Source organism: Poeciliopsis prolifica, unplaced genomic scaffold (genome assembly GCF_027474105.1).
Source record: "Poeciliopsis prolifica strain line A6 unplaced genomic scaffold, Auburn_PproV2 SCAFFOLD004, whole genome shotgun sequence".
NCBI lineage: Eukaryota > Metazoa > Chordata > Actinopteri > Cyprinodontiformes > Poeciliidae > Poeciliopsis > Poeciliopsis prolifica.
The window spans coordinates 5,363,018-5,385,814 of NW_026562379.1; the positions used below are offsets into that span (position 1 = coordinate 5,363,018).

The 22,797-nt window shown below is 37.8% G+C and overlaps 4 protein-coding genes across 7 annotated transcripts in view; 2 read left to right on the forward strand and 2 right to left on the reverse strand.

The window, feature by feature from the left end:
- Positions 1–1,697: 1,697 nt before the first annotated feature.
- On the reverse strand, positions 1,698–3,546 carry mrpl44 (mitochondrial ribosomal protein L44). Its single transcript, XM_055028651.1, has 4 exons — positions 3,330–3,546; positions 2,583–3,051; positions 2,295–2,473; positions 1,698–2,177 (listed from the first exon to the last, which is right to left on the reverse strand). Exons 1-4 carry the CDS (start codon positions 3,503–3,505, stop codon positions 2,003–2,005), a joined length of 999 nt encoding a protein of 332 aa, XP_054884626.1. The 5' UTR covers positions 3,506–3,546; the 3' UTR covers positions 1,698–2,002.
- A 34-nt stretch (positions 3,547–3,580) lies between these two features.
- Positions 3,581–5,851, forward strand: dnaaf1 (dynein axonemal assembly factor 1). The gene is made up of 2 exons (XM_055028650.1): positions 3,581–4,697; positions 4,774–5,851. The coding sequence occupies exons 1-2, from the start codon at positions 3,761–3,763 to the stop codon at positions 5,550–5,552; spliced, it is 1,716 nt and encodes a 571-aa protein (XP_054884625.1). The 5' UTR covers positions 3,581–3,760; the 3' UTR covers positions 5,553–5,851.
- A 174-nt stretch (positions 5,852–6,025) lies between these two features.
- On the reverse strand, positions 6,026–10,780 carry mffa (mitochondrial fission factor a). 4 transcript variants are annotated; one of them, XM_055028653.1, is made up of 8 exons: positions 10,566–10,780; positions 9,925–10,144; positions 8,711–8,877; positions 8,531–8,613; positions 7,751–7,912; positions 6,812–6,868; positions 6,515–6,599; positions 6,026–6,423 (listed from the first exon to the last, which is right to left on the reverse strand). In XM_055028653.1, the coding sequence occupies exons 2-8, from the start codon at positions 10,136–10,138 to the stop codon at positions 6,292–6,294; spliced, it is 900 nt and encodes a 299-aa protein (XP_054884628.1). In that variant the 5' UTR covers positions 10,139–10,144; positions 10,566–10,780; the 3' UTR covers positions 6,026–6,291. The 4 variants fall into 4 exon arrangements, with proteins under 4 accessions (XP_054884628.1, XP_054884627.1, XP_054884629.1 ...); XM_055028652.1 differs by having other exon boundaries at positions 8,708–8,877; positions 10,566–10,779; XM_055028654.1 differs by lacking the exon at positions 7,751–7,912 and having other exon boundaries at positions 8,708–8,877; positions 10,566–10,778.
- A 788-nt stretch (positions 10,781–11,568) lies between these two features.
- Positions 11,569–22,797, forward strand: part of megf6 (multiple EGF like domains 6) — a 41,922-nt gene continuing 30,693 nt past the window's right edge. Inside the window, exons 1-8 of the mRNA XM_055028816.1 lie at positions 11,569–11,780; positions 12,493–12,627; positions 12,863–12,972; positions 13,145–13,249; positions 18,475–18,597; positions 20,329–20,451; positions 21,728–21,853; positions 22,074–22,196. Of these exons, the coding sequence (XP_054884791.1) occupies positions 11,698–11,780; positions 12,493–12,627; positions 12,863–12,972; positions 13,145–13,249; positions 18,475–18,597; positions 20,329–20,451; positions 21,728–21,853; positions 22,074–22,196 (928 nt within the window). The 5' untranslated portion in view covers positions 11,569–11,697. The remainder of the gene's footprint in view (positions 11,781–12,492; positions 12,628–12,862; positions 12,973–13,144; positions 13,250–18,474; positions 18,598–20,328; positions 20,452–21,727; positions 21,854–22,073; positions 22,197–22,797) is intronic.

Consider the following 22,797-nt stretch of genomic DNA (forward strand, 5'->3'; position numbering starts at 1 on the left):
ACCCAAGAATTAAAAAAAACGTGTTAGAACTCAGTTATTTAAAAAAAGTTTAATTTTACAAGTTAATTAAAAATGATTTTTGAAGAAAACCCGGAAATGTCTTTTTTTTAAATTAACTGTATTAATATGTTCTTCACATTATTTATAAACAGCTACAAATTTGGAGTTTATGGAAACGGATGTTCAGGTAAAAGAAGTTGAGAGTTGTCCAGAAATAATGATCGAAGGTTTCATCTTGCCGGTTGTATCTTTGACGAGCCTTTTTAACACACCAGCGCCACCGTGTGGATTAGGGTAATAACTGTGGTTTTACTGTACAGGCTGTTCTAGAATATCAGAAAATATTCCCAGAGAGCACAAATTAAGGTTAGTACAGCATTTTTAAAAAGAAAATGCACCTGGTAGTATTCGGTGAAATTCTTTGCTGTTCAAAAGTGAGAAAACATTCATTTAAACCAAAAGTAGCCATGTCCATAAACCTTTGTCACAATACACTGACAAAGGTATATTTTATTGAAATTGTAATTGTAACTGGCAAATTTGAAGTGGAAAGAAAAATATATTGGTTTTGCTTTAACTGTTATCTTTCATTTTGAATCTGAACAATACAATGTACAATACAATACAATATTTTACTCTGAAACCCTTCAGTACAACTCTGTTTACCCAATGGTCTTTGAAATTCACCTATTATGAATAGATGCCAGCTGTGTAATCGATTAATAAATAAAAACCACAATAAAGGACATAAGGAACACAGTAGGGTGGTTCTTGTCAATTCATCAACCAAACCTGCAAACTTAACATGTCATAGACATGAACATAAACCACCAGGCTGGGCAAAATGACCTTTAGTCAATTAAACATCTAAATCTATAGTAACTTTGGAGGGGCTGAAGAGATTCACAGCTCAGATGGGAGACTGTCAATTAACAACTTTGGACAAATACTTCACAAATCAGACTTTTTGCCTCTAACTTGAGTCAGATATTGTTAAAAGCAATGTAGGGGCAGCTAACATAAAAGAAACCCCTCTGGTCAGAGGGAGTTTTTATTGTCAAAGTGTTAAAAGCTGTGTGGGAGAAATGCAACACTCCACATCATCATGTGCACACAGTATCATGCTGTTGGAATCTGTTTATTGAGAAAGCAAAGCAAGCTGGCCACAATTGTTAGGGAACTAAACTGAGCTCACAGTGGGGCAATTCTGTAAATAAATCTATTGAATGTTCAACTTTCAGCATGAGGATGTCCCTAAATATATGCGAGCAAAGGTGGAATGAGTTTGACCAAAGTGTATCTATGTGAAACACACTTTAAAAAACTCACAGCTATAATATAAAACAAATCTGCTTTTTCAAAGTACCAACTTTTTGGAGTGCAATATAAACCCAAACGCTTTTCATACTTTTAGCTCACACGAGTTTTTAAATTATGCCCTATATTGTGTTGGTCTATCACATTAAATCCCAATAACACTGACGTTTGAGATTGTATTGTACCAAAAGTACGTAAAGGTTAAGAGGATTAACACTTTTGCAAGTCATAAGTTGTGTTAAGTTATTCATGTTCTTTCTGTCAGGATTATACTCACGATTTGACATTTTAACATTTCAGCAAACTGGCCTTATGACAAGTAAATACAAATGCCATCTATATTAAGCAGGAACTGAAAATGAACAAAATCAAAGCAAGCATACCTTCATACAAACATTTTATTAAATGCGAGTTATATAACAGTACAAAGCACACCACAGAGCAGCTGCATTATTTACAGGAAAGCCAAATGTCAGGTCTATTTCAGGCATTGTACTATTCTGACAGGCTTACACTTCTTATGTACAACAGATGACCTCTGGTGTTCTTATTTCTCTGTGGTAATGACATTTGAAATCCAAATATAGTAAATCCTGAACAGTGGACTCAAGTTTAATTATAACCTGCTGAAAGGCAACTTAGTCCCCTATTAGATTCATACTGATTTAAGATCCTTATTAACTTGTCAGTTGCTACTGGCTGACTGAAGTAACGTCCGCTGAAGCTGTTGTTGTGGAGAGAAGTCAAAGGGTCTGCGGTTCTCAGTGAAGCCATAAAGTTTGCGCAGAGCCACACGTGCCGCTTCCTCCTCAGCTCCAATAAGTGTCTCTCCTGGACCTTGAGCCAGGAGTTTTGTGCCACTAGATGAATCAGAAAATAAGCAAAATGTGAAAATGATGCATACGTAAATTATTTATATGAATCTCACATTCGAATAATAAATGTAGCAAAAACAGCCTGCATGATTGCACATGTACCTGTACAAGCCGACAAAGTAGAGCGGGAGGACAGTGCTGGCTCCAGCAGACCTGATGAGACGAGGTTCTGGCAGTGGAATATTTCTTTTTGAAAGTTCCTCCACCAGCACTCCCATTGGATTCACCACAGGCCACATATCAAACAGATCCTTTCCTATCAACTGAGTCAATAGGAAATCCTGTGGGGTAGCAGAGAAGATGGAGATGATGATCATTTACTATAAAATCAACCTTAAAACAATTAAATTAAAACAAAAAAAACAAAACAAGCGCTAACAAGTTCCTTACTCTGAGAAAGAATGCAGCATGCTCTGCTCCACTGCTTTCTTCCAGAGCTCCGATCACCGCCATGAAAGTGGACTTCAGCACCTCATCTGGAACAGGGAATTCTGCACTCATAGTAAGATCCTCTATGCCAAGATTTCTTGCAACATAAGTCACAACTGACGGACTGCTAAGATGCCCCACAATGCACTCAACCCCCTCATGTGGCAGACTCGGAAAGCTTGCCCTGCACCAGTCGGTCAGGAAGCTTTTAGTCAGGCCTTCTCCCTTTTTGCTCAGCTGAAGATTGTCTTTCAGAACCAAGGCCGTGGTCTCAGAGTCAACGTCCAGCTGTTTTCTCCTCTCCTGCTCCGCCTGCACGTAACACGGATTGACGAAGGCCGTTTTAAGTAACTGCAGTGAGAAGTTTTCATGGAGACGGGAACTGAAAGCCTGAACCTCTGAATGGTAATCCCAATTGGGCTGTTGCCAGCTGAAGGAGAATCGAAGAGAAGACAATGTTTTCAATTAATATCACAATGTCATTCGAAAATGTTGGCAAGATGAGCAACTCGACCTGCTGAAGAGCTGAAAATATTAGAAATATAATGAGCGTTTTATGAATATATAGTTTCTACAAACTAAAGCTAAAGAAGCAGACACTTCTTCTACCTCGTCATTCTTTTTTCCTACTAATAAAAACAATACCACATTAGGCTCCTGAACGAGTGGCCTTGAGATGCTCTTTAGCATTAGCTAAGTGTCAGGTACCGTGGTTTAGGCGGCGGAGGTCCTTCAAGCTTTAACTTCGTCGCCATAACATATGCGTAAGCTTTCATCCATCGTTTCTTCCCCCTAACCTGTGTTAGTGAAGGGCTTCTGGAAACGAGCTGGCACTGCAACCTAAATGTTAGCACGGCGCGGTTTAACATGTAGCCCGCCGCCATGTTTCCTCCCACCAGTGGAGTGTGTTACACTAATAAGTGTCCGACGCGAACTGAACGCTCTGTCGGCAGGTAACCATGGAAACCAACGTAAACCGTAATTAACGTTGACAAACAAAACGGATTGCCAGATAATTTTCCGGTTTGACCATCAACAGCCGGCGCTTCACTACATTTCCGCAACTAATACATTTTTTTTTATTTCGTCTGCAGATTTATTTAAGTATATTTTGGGGAAATTACACGATCGTGAAGAGGATGGACGATATGGTGACTACAGAAAACGCAACGGAAAGAGCGAACACAGATGATACTTCTGGCAGAAACGGATCAGGTGGGATTATAAAAAATACATTTGAAGAAAAAAATGAAAATAGACACCAGTGGCAGCCCTCAATTCAAGAGAAACACCAATCAGAGCCAAGGATGACCAAGAAGATCCTCCTTGACCTCTGCTTGAAGAACAAACTGTACTCCACACCTTCCTTGAATGACACACTGTACCTGCATTTTAAGGGTTTCTCCAAGATTGAGAATCTGGAAGAATACACAGGGCTCAAATGTCTTTGGCTGGAAAGCAATGGTCTCCAGAGGATTGAGAACCTGGATGCTCAGACTGACCTTCGCTGCTTGTTCCTGCACCAGAACCTCATTTGCAAGCTAGAAAACCTGGAACCCATGAAGAAACTCTGCACCCTGAATGTCTCCAACAACTACATCCACATGATAGAGAACATCTCCTGCCTTCCTGAACTCAGCACTCTACAAATATCCCATAACAAACTGGAGAGTGCGAAGGACATAGAGCATCTGAGTCAGTGTCTGGCAATCAATGTGTTGGACCTGTCTCACAATCTGTTACACGACCCTGAGGTTCTCTCCGTGTTGGAGGCAATGCCAGAACTGAGAGTGCTGAACCTGATGGGAAATGAGGTGGTGAAGAAAATACCAAACTACAGGAAGACCATGATTGTACATATTAAGCAGCTCACCTTCCTCGATGACCGACCCGTGTTCCCCAAAGACAGGGCATGTGCAGAGGTGTGGGCCAAGGAAGGGCTGGAGGGAGAGCGGAGGGAGAGGGCAGCATGGGTGTCACGGGAGAGAAGGATAATCCAGGACAGCTTGGATAATTTGGCAAAAATTCGTGAGAAAGCCCTGCAGAAAAAACGCCTGCGAGAATTGCAAGCGGGAGGTGAGCATTGTTCAGCTTTTATTTGAACAGTTATTTGAAAATTAAATGTTTAACTGTAGAATTACTTCCCTTTTAGGGAAAAATGAGACAGATCCTACTTCAGTGATGGCCAGTGAAGAAAACAACACAGAGACTTTGACTTCCTTTGAAGGAGAGGATGTCCAGATCTTTATGCCGGATAGCCAGGAAGATATGAAGGTTGACAAAAGTGAGGCAAACAACAAAGACCTCAACGCAGAAGGGCTGGAGGAGGAAAAGTTTAAGAAAGAATATGATCAATCTCAAATCAAGCATGAAATGGAAGAGAATGTCTGGGTGGACTCTGTACAAGATGGACCGATATTGCAGATAAATGTGGGAGAGGAAAATTACAAGTTAACAAAGAATAAAGAGAATAGGTTGTCTGAAAACACAAAGCCTATGCAGGCTTCTCCTGATCTTTCAGAAGAAGAGCTTGTACCATTACATGGTCCTGGACCATTAGTTACAGAGCTAGAGGACGAAGAGCAGCTGGAAACCATCCACCTTCCCATAAGCCAGTCGCTGCGTATTGACGATCTGCCCGACTTGGAAGATGTGGATACAGAAGACTTCCCCGGAACATCCCATCAGCAGGACTTCAAACCAAAAATAGAAGTCATATCAGATGGCGATGAAGAGACACAGACTGAGAATCAAGGTGGTGTCTTTGGTCTCAGCCATGACGGAACATCCTCGTTGTTTCTAGGTGGCTGCAACAAGTCAGTTGGCCTCTCTAATAACTCATCACTGGTTCACCCAGAGGATGAGGATGTTGTTACTCACTATCCAGGATCGAATCAACCTTCATCAGAGAAACAATGCTTGATTGAGTAAGCGAACTGATAGCTTTAGATGTAAACATGTTTTGTTTTTACAAAATTAGCCTCCTGTGATATTTGAAATTACAAAACTTTTATCTGACAGTCAAATGTGACCTTCAGGATACAACTGCAAATGACTCTCACAGAGAGTTGAAATTCAGCTTGTTTGATACATTTAAGCACACTTGGTGAAAAAAATCCAATTTTTTACTGATTCAACTTCTTGCAGGTACCCCTTTTTCAAGATTGACAAAAGCAAAGTTCATGTGGACTTTTTTGTGTAATAGCAAACTTACAATGTGTTTTTTTCAGTTCTGACATCAATAAAAACAAGAAAATGCTTTGCATGTATTACTTTATTTTTTTACATTACATTTACTAGGTAATGTCACATATTATTCCCCCTGCAATAAATATTTAACATGTTACCACATAGCAAATGTCTCCACGCTGTAGGTTTAAACCAATGCTGTACTGCTTCTGCAAGTCCTCCCACAGCTTTAGGTGCCATGAAAAATTTTTACAAATCATTTATGACTGGGCAAAAAGTTTGGAATAAAAGCAAAACAAGAACAAAAAAGGATGGACAGGATGAAATAAGAGTAGAAAAATAAAACTGTACATGTATTAAATAAACAAAACTCAAAATATCATTCCTGTGCAGAGTAGGTCTCATAAATCCCAAAATATTTTACCACAAGGAAAAGGTACAGCGAGTAGTTAATATCCAACATATTGAATACAGACGAGCTCTAACGCCGCATCCACACCCAGGTGTTAACCATCCAGAAAACAACACTGATCGAGTACATAATCATTTCTCGCTTTGCTCTCTCCTTGTTCTCGTCTTCCAAGTGTTTGAGTCTCTTGTTCAACTTCAAGAGCTGTTGAGACACATAAAAAAAGCTAATTGTTTTCTATTGTTTCTAAAGATTTGAGTCACCTGCAAAGAAAAAAAAAATTGTTAAAGCTAACCTGGCGTCGAAGTGTGGTTGCATCGACTGCCGTCATGTCATCCGCTGGCCCTTCCAGGGTACTTTCATTTGTCGACAATACAAACCTTAAAAAGCAGACAAAATTCCTTTTAGATTTTTTTTAAACCAAATAAGCTACTGCTCCTAGTAGTAACATTCTAGACTACATATTTCAGGTAAACATAATTCCTTGGCTGAGAATTACTGGACCTCATTTTAAAACACAATGACTAGTAGAGCCAAGAAAGGTTGAGGACAGGAAAAGAGAAGGAAAATCTGAAGTGCCAGGTGAAGTTACCTGGAGTCAGGCAAGGGGTTGGAGCTCAAACCTGACCCCCCTCGCATAGACGGTTTGCTAAAGATGTGGGAAAACACAGAGAAGAGAGAAAAGAAAAAGAGATCTAGAAAAACAGTGTTGCACATATGCCATAAAAGCCCACAAGACTGAGCTGCTTCTACAATGCCATAGTTAACACGAGAACTCCTAATATGTTTCACGTTATTGAAGAGAGATCACATGTGGGAAGCATTTTAAGAATCCTCTCCTCGCAGTCAGAGGGGGGGCTGAAGATGAAGTCTTTGTGTCTTCACCTCGAGTGAACTTATGCTAGACTAGGGATGAGGCAACCGAGAGCTAAAATGTTAGTAAAAATTTTAAAAAGGTACTTTTTCTAAAGTATGCAAACTTGCATCTTTTTTTGCCACAAACTTAGAAATTAAGTTTGAGAACTTAAATTGTAGTTCTCAATTTAAACTGAAAATTGAGAACTACACTTTCCTTTTGCTGCAGCTGCAGAGTATATTTGATGTTCTTCAGATTAATGGAGCTGATTTCTCAAAAGTGACTGTTCACCTTCCTTCAAAGATAAATATGAAGTCTGACTCAGCGTTCATTGTCAGGAAACCTGACGACTGCTCTCTTAATCATATGTATTGTTTGACTTTAATACTTGCTGTAAGAACTGGCTTCATTGCAAGCCTCAAGCTGCAAGCTTAAGTCATCAGGCACAACTTGTTTTACTATTATTACAAACTACTTAATATTCTGATTATCATCATCTGGACATATTTTTATTATTACAAATTGCCAGTGCTAAAAAAAAAGTCTGTCAATTGCGCCAAAGAGCGTAAAATCAGCATTGGCAAAAATCGGAATAAACTGCTTGGAAAACATTTAAAGAAGTTTTTGCTGGCAAAAATCTTTAAAGAACAAATGACCAGTTAGTTGGGAGGTCACCTGCGTGGGTTTTCATCCAAGACCTCCAGGACCTGTTGGTAGGCCCGACGTGTAGTGGACTGGATGAAAGACAGAACACCGCTACCGCTGTACACGTTGTGCTCTTCAGCCATGTTGAGGGAAGGGTGTGACTGGTTAGTGGTCGGGGGGTGCGAAGTTGTACTGCTCAGTGCCCACCATTACAAGGAGCAAATTTGAAGGGAAAGAAGGGAAAAGGGCAGAAGAAGAGGAAGGAAAGGGAGAAAAATAAGGAAAAGATACAACCCCCCACTGTCTTTATAAAAACTTTAGACAGATCAATGTAAAGAAAAGAAGCAGCAACGGAGACCTGTCAGCCATTTTAGCAAAAGCACTCGGAATGAACAGAAACAGGCTAATCCCTCTCGTGACGTGAAAGCAACTTGATGAACTTCATGCCACATGATATTGTGCTGGAGAAAAGAATCTGGAGAAAACCTCTTCCCTTCACAAGCTTTTACTCATCACCACAACCTAACCGTCTATCACAGTACACATAATAAAACCAAAAGTGACTGTTCACCAAAGCTTTTAATTATTTGATGTGTACAATAACTAACAAGACAGGCTGCTTTCATTATTTATCTGCAAGCAACAGATGTTCTGCCAGACAAGATGCAGCCATAGACGACCAGATGGATGACAAGAATGGATCAATAACAACTAAGAGCTAGAAGAACGACACAGCTGCTACTACATGCAAACATCAGCAGAGCTAAGACAGAGCTTAGCTAATGATGGCATCTGTGGTGAAATACTTACGCAGATTCATTATGAGTTACTTGGCGGACGGCAACATTCTCACTGGCAGAATGCTCCCTCCTTACACGTCCCTGGGGCGGCATCTATAATAAGAAAAATTAAGACAGCTGATGTTATGTCACCAAGTAGAATTGTGAGTTCTTTGTACTTATAAGATATTAAGGTTTTATGACCTACCACCTCCTCAGTGTCTGGAGCTGTCTGATGCTCCTCTTCCAAGAAGTCCAGGGGTCGATCACTGAGGGTCAGGACTCTGGGAGGAGTTTTCAGTGCCAGAGTTTCAAGGGGTGTTGACTGGATGAGGTCTAAGTCTCTGGGTCTGGAGAAGTGGGAGTCAGCTGCATCTCCTGACAAATCACAAAGTGAAACTAAACAATCAGCACCAACACAAAACATGGAAGCCATTGTGTTCTGCATTAGAAACTGACATGCCAAAGTCTATTTCATTTTTGGCTTTTAACAACAGACATGATATGATGAGGAAAACAAAATAGCCCCAAAGCATATTGGCTCTGTGTTGTTTATAAGTAGTTGTAACAAGGCTAAAGATATCATCGGATGGCAATATTATTGTTAAATATTAACTGTAATAAAAACACATTCTCCTCTCCTTCGTGATTGACATTGCAAGCTTTCAAACTCTCTCTGTGACCTTTATTCTCTTGGGAATTATGATCTGTGACAGACGTGGACTCCTGATAAAGTGACACTTCATCAAAAAGCAGAAACTAAGCATCAATTTCTTTATGCTTAGTTTCCTTCCAAATAGAGTTCTGTGATATTAATATTGCACAAATTATATTGAAAATTAAAATACATTTTTTTATATCATGTGTGGCACAAGCTTGTGCTGATATAATGGTGCAGATTGTAGACACAGAGCTTTGAGCAGCTAGACATAGCATCATCTTTCTACACATTTCCATCTCTAAATTCCAAGTTTCAAATAATTTTTGCCAATTATTTTACACAAAATTTGAGTAGGTAAAATCTGCTCTTAAAATGGTAATAAGAGTGGGTGGATGTATTACCTGTGTGTTGCACAAATAATTTAAATAATGGTAAATAACTATTTTATGGCTTTTGTGTGTATGGACAAATTTAGAAAATACATACATAAACATCTTTAACACTTGTCTGACTACGGCTGCATTATGTTTATTGTTGTATGTACTTCTAACTAAGCTAATCAAACTTTAATATCATTTTCAAACTCTGACAAAGTTTTCGAGAAATCAGAACAAAACAAACTGTCAACCAGTGTTTGCTCTTTTCTTTTCAAATGAGTTTACGTTTATCTGTAGATTCTCATTCAGAAACACATCCTAAAATACTGATACAAAAATGTCAAATTCAAATAATAATGTGGGAAGTCAAAAGTAAAAGACACCAACCTGCAACCACGATCCTGTCTGGCACTTGCATTATGACGCTGGGGGGCACTTCCTGTAAACCATCACTGGGCTCTTCTTGTGACTGAGGAGCCACTTTGAGCTTCTGCGGGATGCGCATCTTTTGGCTGATCCCCTCGGTGTAGTCCAGCTCATACTGAATGCGGTTAATCTCCGCCATCTCTACGGTCGGGGATGGAAACGCTGCTCCGGTCATTTGACTCTGTGGAATAAAAACAGGAGCTGTGACTCGCAAAAAGTGCTTTTAGCAGTGCTTTCATGCCACAGCTGTTATTGTACGTTGGCACAGATTGTTGACGTGGTTTGTTTATTTTCAAACAGTCCGATTTTGCTCTGTTGGAAACCTCGATCTCGTGATACTATCATATGATAAAAGCAGAAAAAAAAACCCGACCAAACCGCTATCTCTGTAGAAAGACATTTATGCTGCCCAGCATTAAGCTAGCACTGACTTATCAATACTAGAAAAACACATTTTACCAGTAGCAAACTAACGTCCACATTATTTAAAATGTGCGTGCATCTACCTTAATCAGTAATATGGCCAGAAAGCCGATAGAGGGCAAGAAAAACAACTTAGCCTCCTCGCCATTTCGAGCTAACACTTCAGCGCGGTTACTTACCGTCCTCGTTGTTGGCTAACGCAGCGGCCTCTCTAAAAACGTTTTTATTGAATAAAATCAGGAAGGGACTTCTGTTGGTGCTCCAACGTTTTAGGTTAGGAACAAAAATTCCAAATAGTACAGCTGTCTAACATCTCTTTGTATTCATGTGAGAGAGGAAGTTCCTCTCGCTCTTTGCCCTGTTTCTACTTCAAACAGGAAATGTTTCTTGTTATTCTTAAAATTTTCGAGCGGGGCGCATCCAACGTAAAGATACTTTATCGCCATCTACCGCGCTGGAGTGTATGAATTTCCGTATAACTAAGTTATATTCAATCAATTTTCCTTTGAAAATAATAAGGAAATGCTTTATTGGTCGTTTAATGTCTAGACTAATAATGTTTGCCATTATTTATCCTGTATTATAAAACAACTAATATATATATACAATCCATTCTTCATATTCTTGTATATTCTATATAATCTGTGTAATTTGTATAATATGTATTTATATTTATATTTATAGCTCTCATATTTATATTTATACAAAACATTTAATTTTATAGCACGTCACTATTATTCTCTGTTTATACACCATATCTTTGTACACCTGTTTATACACATTTATATCCTGTATAGCACTTCTGGATAGATGCAAACTACATTTCGTTGCTTTGTACTTGTGACAGTGCAATGACAATAAAGTTGAATTCTATTCTATTCTATTCTATTCTATTCTATTCTATTCTATTCTATTCTATTCTAATCCTCGTTTTTAGCTTTTCACACTGAATTATTATTGCATGTTCTGCTGTTTCCAGTAGATCATAGAAAAGAAAAAAGGAAAGAAAAAAAGAAAGTAGGCTGCGACAACAAAGCAGACTCCACATTCAGCGTCCTACAAGCCCCCTTTTGGCCCCCACCGTCCCGGGTGTTTGTGGGTGGTGCATTTAACACAGAGGCTCTCACAGACTCAGAGAGCCTCCCCTTCACCTAATCAGTGGCATGAACCGGGAATCAAAATCAAAAAATCTCTGAGCTTGAACCTGGACTTCCGTCATTTTGTCAGAATGTTTCGGATTTAACGGGCTTTTTTTTTTTTTGTTTTTTTTAGTCTGAATCTTCAACAACGTGTCTGTAAGCAGCTGAAACTATGTTTCCAAAGATTTTCTATATATGTGTGAAATTATTCAGCGCGATGCACGTCGCATCATCTACAGACCTGCAGCTTGGCATGTAAGTAAGATGTTGGCTCGTTTCTGTCGTTAATTGGTGACTTCCAGGTGAATGAGAAAACACTGCTTTAATAGTATATATATATATATATATATATATATATATATATATATATATATATATGGAATCACCATTTTGATAGACGAATAAATGACTGCTTTTGAAATAACTTTTGCTTGTGTCCTTTATGTGTGATCTGCCCACTAGGGGTCTCCATTTCAGGTCCCAGGACGTCAGGATATTTACTGTACATACAACAGCGGTTTTACATCAAACTTACTTACAGTGGAATGTTACTTTTTGTTTGTTTATCCATATGGCACTCTACCACTGAGTTCCAATTTAAGATCATCTGCAAACAGATAAATATTAAAGGAGGATTATTTTCATTAGGGGACAACCACAGTACTTCCTCTAATTAACTTCAAGCTTTATTGAAGCCAGATGTCTCTTGGAGGCAGACAGTTTGTAAGGTACGCGAAATGACAACACAAATGAATTCAAGCTAACTAAACAGTTGTCTGGAGTTTATGCTTGTAGACTGATTTATGCATGGTACGAACTGCATCCGTCTATCTATCTAGCTATCTAGCTGATCTATGAGATAACCAGGGGGATCACACCACCATCACAATGAAGTCATCCATGTGACAAACCAGTATTGCTGTAGTACTGCTATGTCACTCTTTTCTGTACCTTTCCACATGCAAAGGCCAAATGTTTGCGCCAAACAGGAGGTGTCCATGTTGGGGGTCCGCCAGCCCTGTGTTCAGGGTTTCACCCGCATGATGGAGGTGTGGAAGCAGGGCTGCACAGGCCGCAGATGGTGTGTGGGATTTGAGAGAAGGTAAGAAAAATCCAGTTTGTACCACATTCCACACATGTACTTTTAACATAATTCTTAAGCAAGTAGAGAGAAATGTTCCAACATGGCCAATGTACAAAATGCCCAGCAAATCTTTTTAGTTTTTTTACTTGATTTTATGTATTTTGTATAACGATGACTATGATTGTTTTATGCTTACAAAATACTAAATACAATACTAAAAATATGAACATGTAACAGAACGTCTTCTCCTTAGGACTGCGTACTACATAGCATACAGACAAGCGTACAGCATGGATTTTCACACAGTCTATAAATGTTGTCCCGGTTGGGCTCAGAAAGATAATGAGATGGGCTGTCTACATAGTGAGTAAATAAGCATCTCATTGATATACATCAAATATCTGACATAAATTGAATGGAAATATTGATTAGAAAATTGTCGGTTTTCTGCCAAGAAGTGCTTCACTTGTTTCCAGTTAGAACAGAACCAAATATGTCAGCAACATGATGGTGTGTGATGTTGAATTATCCACAGGGGTGTGCAGTGCTAATGCCTGTCTTAACGGTGGGAGATGTGCAGAGACTGGGGAGCTTATTTGTCACTGTCCATTAGGCTTCAAAGGTCCACAGTGCCAGTATGGTAAGTTTTTCATTACCACTTAAGAGAATATTTACCAACTAAAAAATATGCTGTTATTTTCAATACCTTTTGTAATTTATGAAATGTTTATAGTTAACTTTCGATTTAGCATCACTGAACTTGAATAAATTTGCAGAAAGCAACACATCCATTAACTGTTATTAAAATGTAACAGAATCGTACATGAACTATTTTGTGTAAAGTTTGGCTAAAAGCTTATTGCTGTCTTGTTTTCAGTGTATGCTCATGCTGACCTGGTTGTCTGTATGTCCCTTGCCTGTCCAAACTTAATAGGGTGAGAGTTGTTAAAGTTTGAGAAAGCTGTTGTAGAAACAAAATCCAGTAGAGATTTTGTTGGTCACGCCTCTCACATGTTTTGAAACCAATGAACACCCTGCAGAAGTTATTCCATCTGATTCTTCAATCTTCCCAAAAGGGAATGTCCTGTCATTGTACTGCCAGGGATTTTAATCAGATCTCTACTTGATTCATTTTACAAGGATGTTTGTTAAAGGCAAGTCCTCACTTTTGTTTTGGCACGAGCTCCATGGTTTTTATTCTTCAAGGTGGCAGTTCACAATCTGAAATGACCACTGTTTTTCATCCTTCTTTCCTTTGCATTTTGTGCTGTAATCCACCGTGGCCTTGGACTTCTCACTTTGTAAAACATTTTACCTTCTCCCATTTCCCCTGACAGATTTATCCACTAACTTCTGCTAGACTCATTATGTCAACTCAAGCCAAGTCCCTGCGTCCAGTCGGGTTCCTTTACTGAACCCCTCATTTAAAACAGTAGCAAATGCATGCAACGAACACCTAAAAAATGTGTCAGTAGTTTATTTCTTTCTGGCAACCTTTTCTAATTTTCTGTTGTATTGTAAATATTAAATCTTCATATTTCTAGACAAAAGTATTTATGAATTTGAAACACATAGAACAATCCCAAAAATACTCTGAGATTTTGAAAACATCTTCACAAGTTATAAGAATGTAAATGTTAACATTCTCTGTGTTTGATCGACACTTAGGAAATGCTAATGATTAAGTTGTGTGTGTATGTGTGTGTGTGTGCATGCGAGTGTGCATCCCTGCCCTGACTCTGCTCATGTGGCAGTCAGTACCTCTCTGAACATCTGCATTTTTTTATGTGATACAAGTTAAGACATACAACAAAATATTTCCTGGCACCATTCACTGGATATAATTGTAATTCAGGCAGTGCGAAACGTTTTTCATAAAACTAAGAATTAATCTCAAGTCTTGAAAAAAATGTTATGCTTAAGTTTGACATGCTGGTATTTATTTTGGGTCTGTTCATGCAATTATAAACGAGCGAGATAAAACTTACATTACAGTAAATATGGAAGACTTTGTCTTGTGAGCTTTAACATTCCTCAGTGACAGATTTATCACTGCTTCCATTCAGTTATGATAGAGGAAAACAGATATAGTATAGACCTGGGAATATTGATCTATGTTGATTTAATTTGGACTTTTTAATTATTTTACTTAAAATAATTTTAATGTAGTTTTTTCAAATTTAACTTAATATATTTTTGTATTTTTATATTTCTTATTTGTATATCAAAGTAAAATAAGGAAAAACTTGAGAAAACTATATATACTACTCCAAACCCTGAAGCAGTTACTATACACTTTAGCTTTTTGAAATGTGGAATTACCTCTTCAGAAGCAGCCATAATGCTTGTTTTTGAACTTTCAGATTTGTGTTTAGTTTACTACCTTTGCTTGTGATTGGCTGATTTGCTATTTGTGTAAAGAGGTAATTGAACGGGTACAACCAAAAAAGTTTCCTGTGACTGCATATTCAGTCATCTTTCCTTTGGTGCTGATAGCTGAAACAAAGCATGGGAACCGATCAGCACATTTGAAATTTCATCTCTCCATGTCAAAGCAGCAGAGGAACTTGTCTAGAAAATTCACATAACTCCTTGGAAAATGTCTGTCTACTGTTCTGTGTTTAGACTCCATCAAACAATCACCATTACACGTGGATATCTTTAAACAGATGAGGTTCCTGGATGACCTGAATGTGGACTTTCCAAGTTAACAGGCACATGTTGAGTTCATCCAGGATTTGCCGCACTGAGAATAATACAACAGAATTTGGGACTTATAAGGATCTTGCTCTGTCCCTTCTTTTCAACACTTATTATTTGGTCTCTTGAACTATTAGTCTCTTTGGTGTTCCTGCCAAGTTGTGGTTGCGCACCCTGCTGTGTGGTGTTGGGTCGCCTGACCAGCTGCTTTCAATCTCCAGTCTGGATTTAGCTCTAACTGTGTGCTGAAACATCGGAGCAGGCAAAAAGCTGCATTTGGCCTGCTTTTGAACGCCACTCTGTCTAAGATCAGACTTTTGCTTGAAGTCAAGCTGGTGCATAGGTCTGCATGAAATTAGGAGACCATGGGCACACAAGTGTTATGACAGAAATCATCTGATTCTCGTTAAAGATGTCTGAGTGTTTACAAAGTACTTTTGGACAGTACACTGTCCAGAACCGGTTTTGATGATAGCAAATAACATTGTCTAACAGGTTATTTTCTGCTGGTATTGGATGATTTACAATGCAGAATTGTGATTGTAGATTGATTTACAGTATAACTGCCTTCACAGTTGCTGAATATCTGTTACTTATGCTGTTATATGCATGAATGGAAACCTGAGGACAGTTGGCTTTTTCTCTTTGTCCAAACCATGATTGATTGCATCCCTGTCTCAACCATGTCAAATTTTGAAGACAATCCAACTTTTGTTTGTTGTTTTATTTTCCACTGGGAGCATTGATGCTGCATCCGGCATTCCTTTTTGCGGCAGGTTCAGGTCCCAAGTCCTTTTTTCCCTCCTTTTGGTTTGCTTCACAGGGTCTTCTGTTTTTCCCATCAGAGCATGCTGTCGTAATTTTCTTGTCCAAAATGTTCTTTCTAAAGTAACAGCTTGAAGCTGATAATTTTCCTGTAAAAAGTACTTCCAGTTTGTTTAGTAGGCTATGCATTTTTTATTTGTCCTTCTTGCTATATAAGTAGATCTTATTAAATGATCAGATGAAGCAGCTCATCAGTCAGATTTTTGGCAAACAGCAGTGATAACTTGGTTTAGTGATTGGTGTTGTTGCAATCGATTTTCTAGTTGAGAAAATAAGCTAACGATTGTTTCCTGCCTTTTTAGATTTTCAGAAAGCAAAAAACTGAATGTCATAAGTGTTAAAGACTTAAACTAGTAATATGGACCTTCTAGGAAAGTAAAAAGATCAAATTATGATTTAATATTCACAAGAACAAGCTGAAAAAAACATCCAGATTGTTTCTCACAGTGGAAATGTGAGGAAACAAATCTTGGAAATACACATTCCCATTGCTTCCTCTCCATCTGGCATTGAAGAGACATGAAATAGCTTTTAGTATCTCCACACTGTGCTGTTGAGACCTCCTGTTCTGTTATTGATCTGGGCTTGTATCTTTTAATGGTTTTACCACAAGGACACTGGACACATGACTGAAGATTTACTGATTTATTCCACATCCATGCGCTTCAAATAGTTTCTGAGTAGGCGAAAGAATGTGGGTCCTTGGAGGAATTGGAAGTGGGGAGCCACTGCGCTGCAGAGGTCACCAATGTCAGCAGCACCTGATGAGATCTGCAGGAGTCAGGAACATTTAAGAGTATTTAAAGCTGCCTGAACTTTATGTTACATGATGGGAAACCGTTATCATTCCCACCCATAAAGCAACAGGAGGCCACTTTCATTTTATTGCAGTGCATTTTCATCCACAAGCATGACCCGAAAAGTACATCAAAAAAATTATAGCACAGTTTTCATGTTTATTTTAAGCATGTAATTAAGACTATAACTGAAGCATCCTCTTTTAGCAATGAGCTTATTTTTCTTGTGGCACAATCTTGCGTGGTACAGTACATTCACCTATTAATGTTGTTCAGCAACAAAAAGTCACTCAGCTTGGATTCAGTGCATCAGGTGTCAGTTTCTGGTACCCAAAATGCAGCTTTACAAACTTTCTGGAGTTGACTGCAAAATAAAACTCTGAATGGTTTGCTTTCTGTAAAGCATTTCTGGTTTCTATACCATCTTCTTTTCTTTTTTTTTTCTTGTAAATCATCTATTTAGAAACAAATATAATAATCTAAATCAATGAGCTGATCAGAGCTTTTCAAGTTAGTCTTTTCAACCCTGCTTATATAATTGAGAAGTTGGACGATTGCAGCTCAATGTGAGCAAGCACAGAATATAATCATTTAATCCTGAAGACTGTTCAGTCTTCAGCTTGTAAAGGGTTGGATGGTCAACAGGAAGATGCAAAGTAGCAGCAAATAATGCTTCCCTGCTGTCATAAAAGTTAATAAAGAACAGCAAATATCAGCTAGTGTGCAATAATCCTTTGAACTTTGATGCGTTGCAAAAACTAGCAAACAACTCAGACAAACCTGCTTGCCCTTAGAAACTAAGTGTGGGTGTGGCCTGACACAAACAAACATGGCGACCCATTCTTAGCTTCTGTGGTCTAGTAGAATTCAACACATTTTTATCAGTCATTGTTTTATATAATTTGTTGTGGTAAATATTCCATACTAATATACCATGACCATAGCAGAATATGATATTAATATACATATAGAATTTTGCAACATGCATGCCTTCATTTTCTGAATATGCTGATACATATTCAACTTTTGAATTCATATTCAGAAGCTGAATATCTCTCAGCAAATTGTAATGATTGACTACAGTTTAGTCCTAATCAGTCATTTCCAAACTTATACTTATATTTTCATTTGAAATATAAGACAGACTTCCTAATTTTAATTAATGTAAATCTTTTCATATTCAGTGATATTTTTAGAATTATTGCAGAATTGTTTGTCTCAACAAGTGAATTCAAAGACAGTATGTCTAGGCAAAGAACAGGATGTATTCTAAAAGGTTTACCCTTTTCATGAATTGAAACAAAGTGCACCCTTCAAATTAATGTTAAAATACAATTATGAAATCAAACAGTAAGAAAGTTAAGGGCTAACATATTGTACTGATGATGAAAAGCCTTGATCACAAGCTGGTTTTGATTAGACACACTTCAAAATGGGCCATGTGGAAAATTCACAGTGTTTGCAGTTTGTCTATAATATCATCAGAAGTACATATTGAATGTACACGGTAAATGAACCTGGCTTTTTAATCCTGTCCTTTCAGACATTAATGAATGTGAAGTGGATGAAGGTGGCTGTGAGGGTTACTGCTGCAACACCATTGGGAGCTACTACTGCAAATGTCCTGAAGGCAGCAAAGTGGGGCCAGATGGCAAGGCTTGCAATGGTAAGACAGACTGCTAGAGATTTGAATGCAACAAAACCCAAAGAAGGAATGTGTCAAACTCTCTTTGCCGTTCTTTACAAATTTTATTTACTCTTTCTTACTACTATTTCAGTTTTTTACTACTGAATTTGTTTTACAAATCTATTTTCAGTCTCTTAAGAAATCTGTATTGTTACATTTGTCTTTTTCTTTGCGCACATAGTCTGAGTCTTGCAAGCATATTTTTTGGCTCACATTTAGATTTCAGATTGTTTCCTATGTGGCGCCTTTATGCCGTCTGCATTAACGTCCAATCCACGACTTAGTCCACTTATACGTGCCGTCTCAGCATCTCAGCTTAGACCCTGATTGTGTCACACTAAACCATTCAGAACTCATGACCTCTGACCCCTGGCACCACCACTGCTGATCTTGGCCCTGCTCCCCCAGGCACCACCTCATGAAACAGTGAAAAGCTACCATTGTATCTTTCCCACTGAAATCCTCTCACGTCTGCAGTTTTATGCTTTTAGCATTATCTGCAAGTGCTGAACACACATTCTTTAGTTATTCTAACATTATTTCGAAATAAACTATAAAGCTACTTCACATTTATTTTAGTACGAGCATTTTGAGTGTGGGTTCCTGAACGTTGTTTCTTCAGAATGTGAGCTTCCAGAAGCTTTTAATGTACATCGACTATTTTCCGCACGTTTGAAACTGTTTGAAGCCCACGCCGTCAGAGAAGCAGTCAAGAAACTCACGAGGAGCTGCAGAGATTCACTAACAATAATTATTAACCGTGGTCTCTACTAGGAGATGTAAAAGTGGCCAAATGTGAGTTCAGAGGTGATATTAACTTTGCTCTCTATGCACTCAAGTACACTATCATCCACAAAGTTGCATAGTGGGAGATGAAAGCCATGGCGATGCTTTTGAGGATGTGTTGTCCAGATATGAAGTGAAGTTTGATGATTCTTCACTATGACATTCTGGTATTTTGTCTTGACAACTTATTTCTGTCTTTGTGGATCAGAAGCATAAGTCTAACACACATGCAACCGTTTGTGACCATCCCAGGAAAATGCATTCAGGAACAAGAGATTTCACACATACTGCACACACACACACACACACACACACACACACACACACACACACACACACACACACACACACACACACACACACAGCCACAAACACACATGTTAAGCAATCTAATATTCAACCAAAGAAACTTAGTCAGACCAAATAAATCTTACTTATAGCATAAAATGAGTGTTTTCAAAAAGAGAGTGATTGAGTTTTGATGATCAAGATTAAAAATGAATCAAACTTGATTAAAGCTCAGAGGATAATAATTATACTTACTGAGGGTACATTTTGTTGGAGGACTTTGGCTCTTTTATGAAATAGCTGTCAGAGTTTTTGCATGGACAAGATATTATAATCAAATATCTAATACGAAAATAAACTAGCTCTCATAAAATAGAGAATCCCTGTCTCTTGTCTGATTTGAATATTTTATGTTTTTGATTATTTAACTCATTGATTTCATGTATCATTAGATTGGTTTTTAAAACATGTCGGAATTTTCCTCTGTAGTGGTATTTAGTTTTTGTGCTGTTTTACATAAAAATAGACATGCTTCATGAATGCTTTGATTTTTCTATGAAGGCTTGTTAAAAGTATGTCCACAACATGTTTTTAATATATATATATATATATATATATATTTTTTTTTTTTTCCAGATATAAATGAGTGTGATGAGCTCAATGGAGGATGCCAACAAACTTGTGTCAACACTGCAGGTTCTTATCATTGCGAGTGCAGCGAGGGCTTTCATATGCACTCAGATGGTCGAACCTGCATTGGTAAGAAAACAAATAGGAGTTTTGTGAAAATTACCAGCCTGATTGTTTTAAAGGAATATTTTTGAAGTGTGATTATTATTATTAGCCTCCACTTTTTGCGGTCCAAAAAGTGTGAAACAGACAAATTCTGAACTGGTTTGAAATCAAAATATCTGTGACATAATTCAAATCCATGTACAGAAAAATGAGTGTCAGGAACCTTTCAAGACAAAGTCAAATCAGAGACAGATACTCATATATCTTCATTTACAGGATTTTTATTTGATCAAGGAGGGAATAGGATGAGTTAAACTCAGTAAAATCACCTTATTCTCTGACAACAGAAAATGCCTCACTTATTTGGATAAGCTTTGGATAAGCTTACTCTGTCAAAGCATCTGACGCAATGGCTCTTTGCTATATAACACAGAAAACAATAATTTTCTGCAACGTTGAAGTGTCAGAACAAAGTCATAAAAAGGTTACAATGAAGTTCCTCTAGACAAATGCTACTAGACTGTCTGAAAACATCAAGGTTAAATGACAATGAAATAAACAATAAATGAGTCATAACAAAAAACATTGTGATCAATAAATGCTAAATGATAATTAGTATGATGAGTAACAGGTAAATTTACCATGTTATTCATCATACTAATGATGGGGAGGTGATTATCAATGTGAATATAAGGTAATAAGTGAAACAGATGTAACATAAATGTAATGATGTGATAAGTAAACATGTAATTATAATAAATGATTAGTAACATAACATTTCTCTAGCAATATGTATTTTACCTTTCGAGCAGTAAAAGAAAACATGTCTTTTTTCAGTGTTATGGCTATCCTTAATGCTCAGATTTGTAAGGGTGCCAAAGGGGGACCTAATTATATCTGCTAAAGTAATCAGTCTTAGAATTGTATTTTTCTTACAGTTTTACTACCAGTCTTTGTCATCTTGCTTACAGTGAGAATACCCTAAAGGTAAATGACTAGAATTCCTGTTTGGCATGTCATTAAGTTGCAGAAATGGAAATGACCTTTTAGTAACTACTGTAGGAGCACTGAATGTAATTGTCAGGTTTTAAGCATTTTCCCTTGTGTTTTCCACAAATATATAGCTGCTGAGTTTGAAGTCTGAAGGCTGTTTTAGGAAGCTCATAATTTTGGTCTCACCTGTCATCCTTCATTAGAGAAGCTTTTACTATATTTTCATTTCCACTTGGATAACAGAACCAATGAATGTTTTGCCGGTTTATCATTTTTACCCGTCATGATTCTGTCTCTGTTTTGCTAGCTGTAAATTCTTGCTCCATTTTGAATGGAGGTTGTGAGCACCAGTGTGTGGATGTGGGAAACAAGGAGTACAAATGTGAGTGCAGAAGGAACTACCAGCTGAAACAAGATGGGAGACACTGTGAATGTAAGTGATCTTGTCAGAAGATATTTCATTCATGCAAGCACATTTGCAGTGCCATGCAAGAAAACACATACTCCTTGAATCTTTCAAGTTTGGTCATAGTAAAACCATAAATTGAAATCTATTCTCTTGGGATTTTTCTCAATTTATGAACTGTAAGGTTGTGTATGTCTGCATTATAGACTGTGTATGAGCTTTGTTTATTTGTTTGTGTGTTTGTCAGTGAGGGACCCCTGTAAGGGGAGGAATGGAGGTTGTGCACAGTTCTGCAACTCCAAAGGCGGTAAAGCAAATTGCAGCTGCCGTTCTGGTTTTGTATTGTCTGGAGACCAAAAAAACTGTGAAGGTAAGAAAGATCTGTTTCTGTCACATATCACACATTTACTCAAACACATAAATGTAAATTACATTTCATACTTAAAATGCTACAAATAAGAAAAAAAACTGAACCAGCTGTTCAATATTACATTGGAGACAATGACCTACGGCTCATGTAACTCAAAATAATAATGAAGACCTCCACTTCTAATGTGTTCCGGCTCTATCCATCACAGATAGAACACAAAAAGGCCTCCAGATGTGAACACCGGCTCTGGAAAATACTCAAAAACAACCAGTTTTAAAACATTCTTCTGGATTTGATAATTACAAAGCATTCTGTTTTTATTAGGATAGCCCAGTTTGGATTGCAGTTCCAAATTTTAATCAAACTCTTTTCACAAACAAACCATTTATATTAAACCCCATTTTTATGGACTAAGACTCAGATTCGGATTAGTTGCCATATGCAAATATAAAATGATTCGTCCAATAATTCAGTGTAACTTGTTGTTGGTAGATCAAACTTATTGGAGAGAAATTACCAAATATATTTGCAGAGTATAAGTACATTATAGAAAATGACTTTAAACCACGGGCTGGTCAAAGCGGGTATTAAACGTCCACCC

Bases quoted from the DNA above. Each gene is read 5' to 3' on its own strand.
- mrpl44 (XM_055028651.1), bottom strand. From the start codon at position 3,505: ATGGCGGCGGGCTACATGTTAAACCGCGCCGTGCTAACATTTAGGTTG. The intron at 3,052-3,329 runs GTACCTGACACT...ATTCTCCTTCAG, and splicing joins CCTCCGCCGCCTAAACCACG to CTGGCAACAGCCCAATTGGG. The intron at 2,474-2,582 runs GTAAGGAACTTG...GCTACCCCACAG, and splicing joins ATGCTGCATTCTTTCTCAGA to GATTTCCTATTGACTCAGTT.
- dnaaf1 (XM_055028650.1), top strand. From the start codon at position 3,761: ATGGACGATATGGTGACTACAGAAAACGCAACGGAAAGAGCGAACACA. The intron at 4,698-4,773 runs GTGAGCATTGTT...CTTCCCTTTTAG, and splicing joins GCGAGAATTGCAAGCGGGAG to GGAAAAATGAGACAGATCCT.
- mffa (XM_055028652.1), bottom strand. From the start codon at position 10,138: ATGACCGGAGCAGCGTTTCCATCCCCGACCGTAGAGATGGCGGAGATT. The intron at 7,913-8,530 runs GTAAGTATTTCA...GGCACTGAGCAG, and splicing joins GTAACTCATAATGAATCTGC to TACAACTTCGCACCCCCCGA. The intron at 6,600-6,811 runs GTAACTTCACCT...CTGCTTTTTAAG, and splicing joins AACCCCTTGCCTGACTCCAG to GTTTGTATTGTCGACAAATG.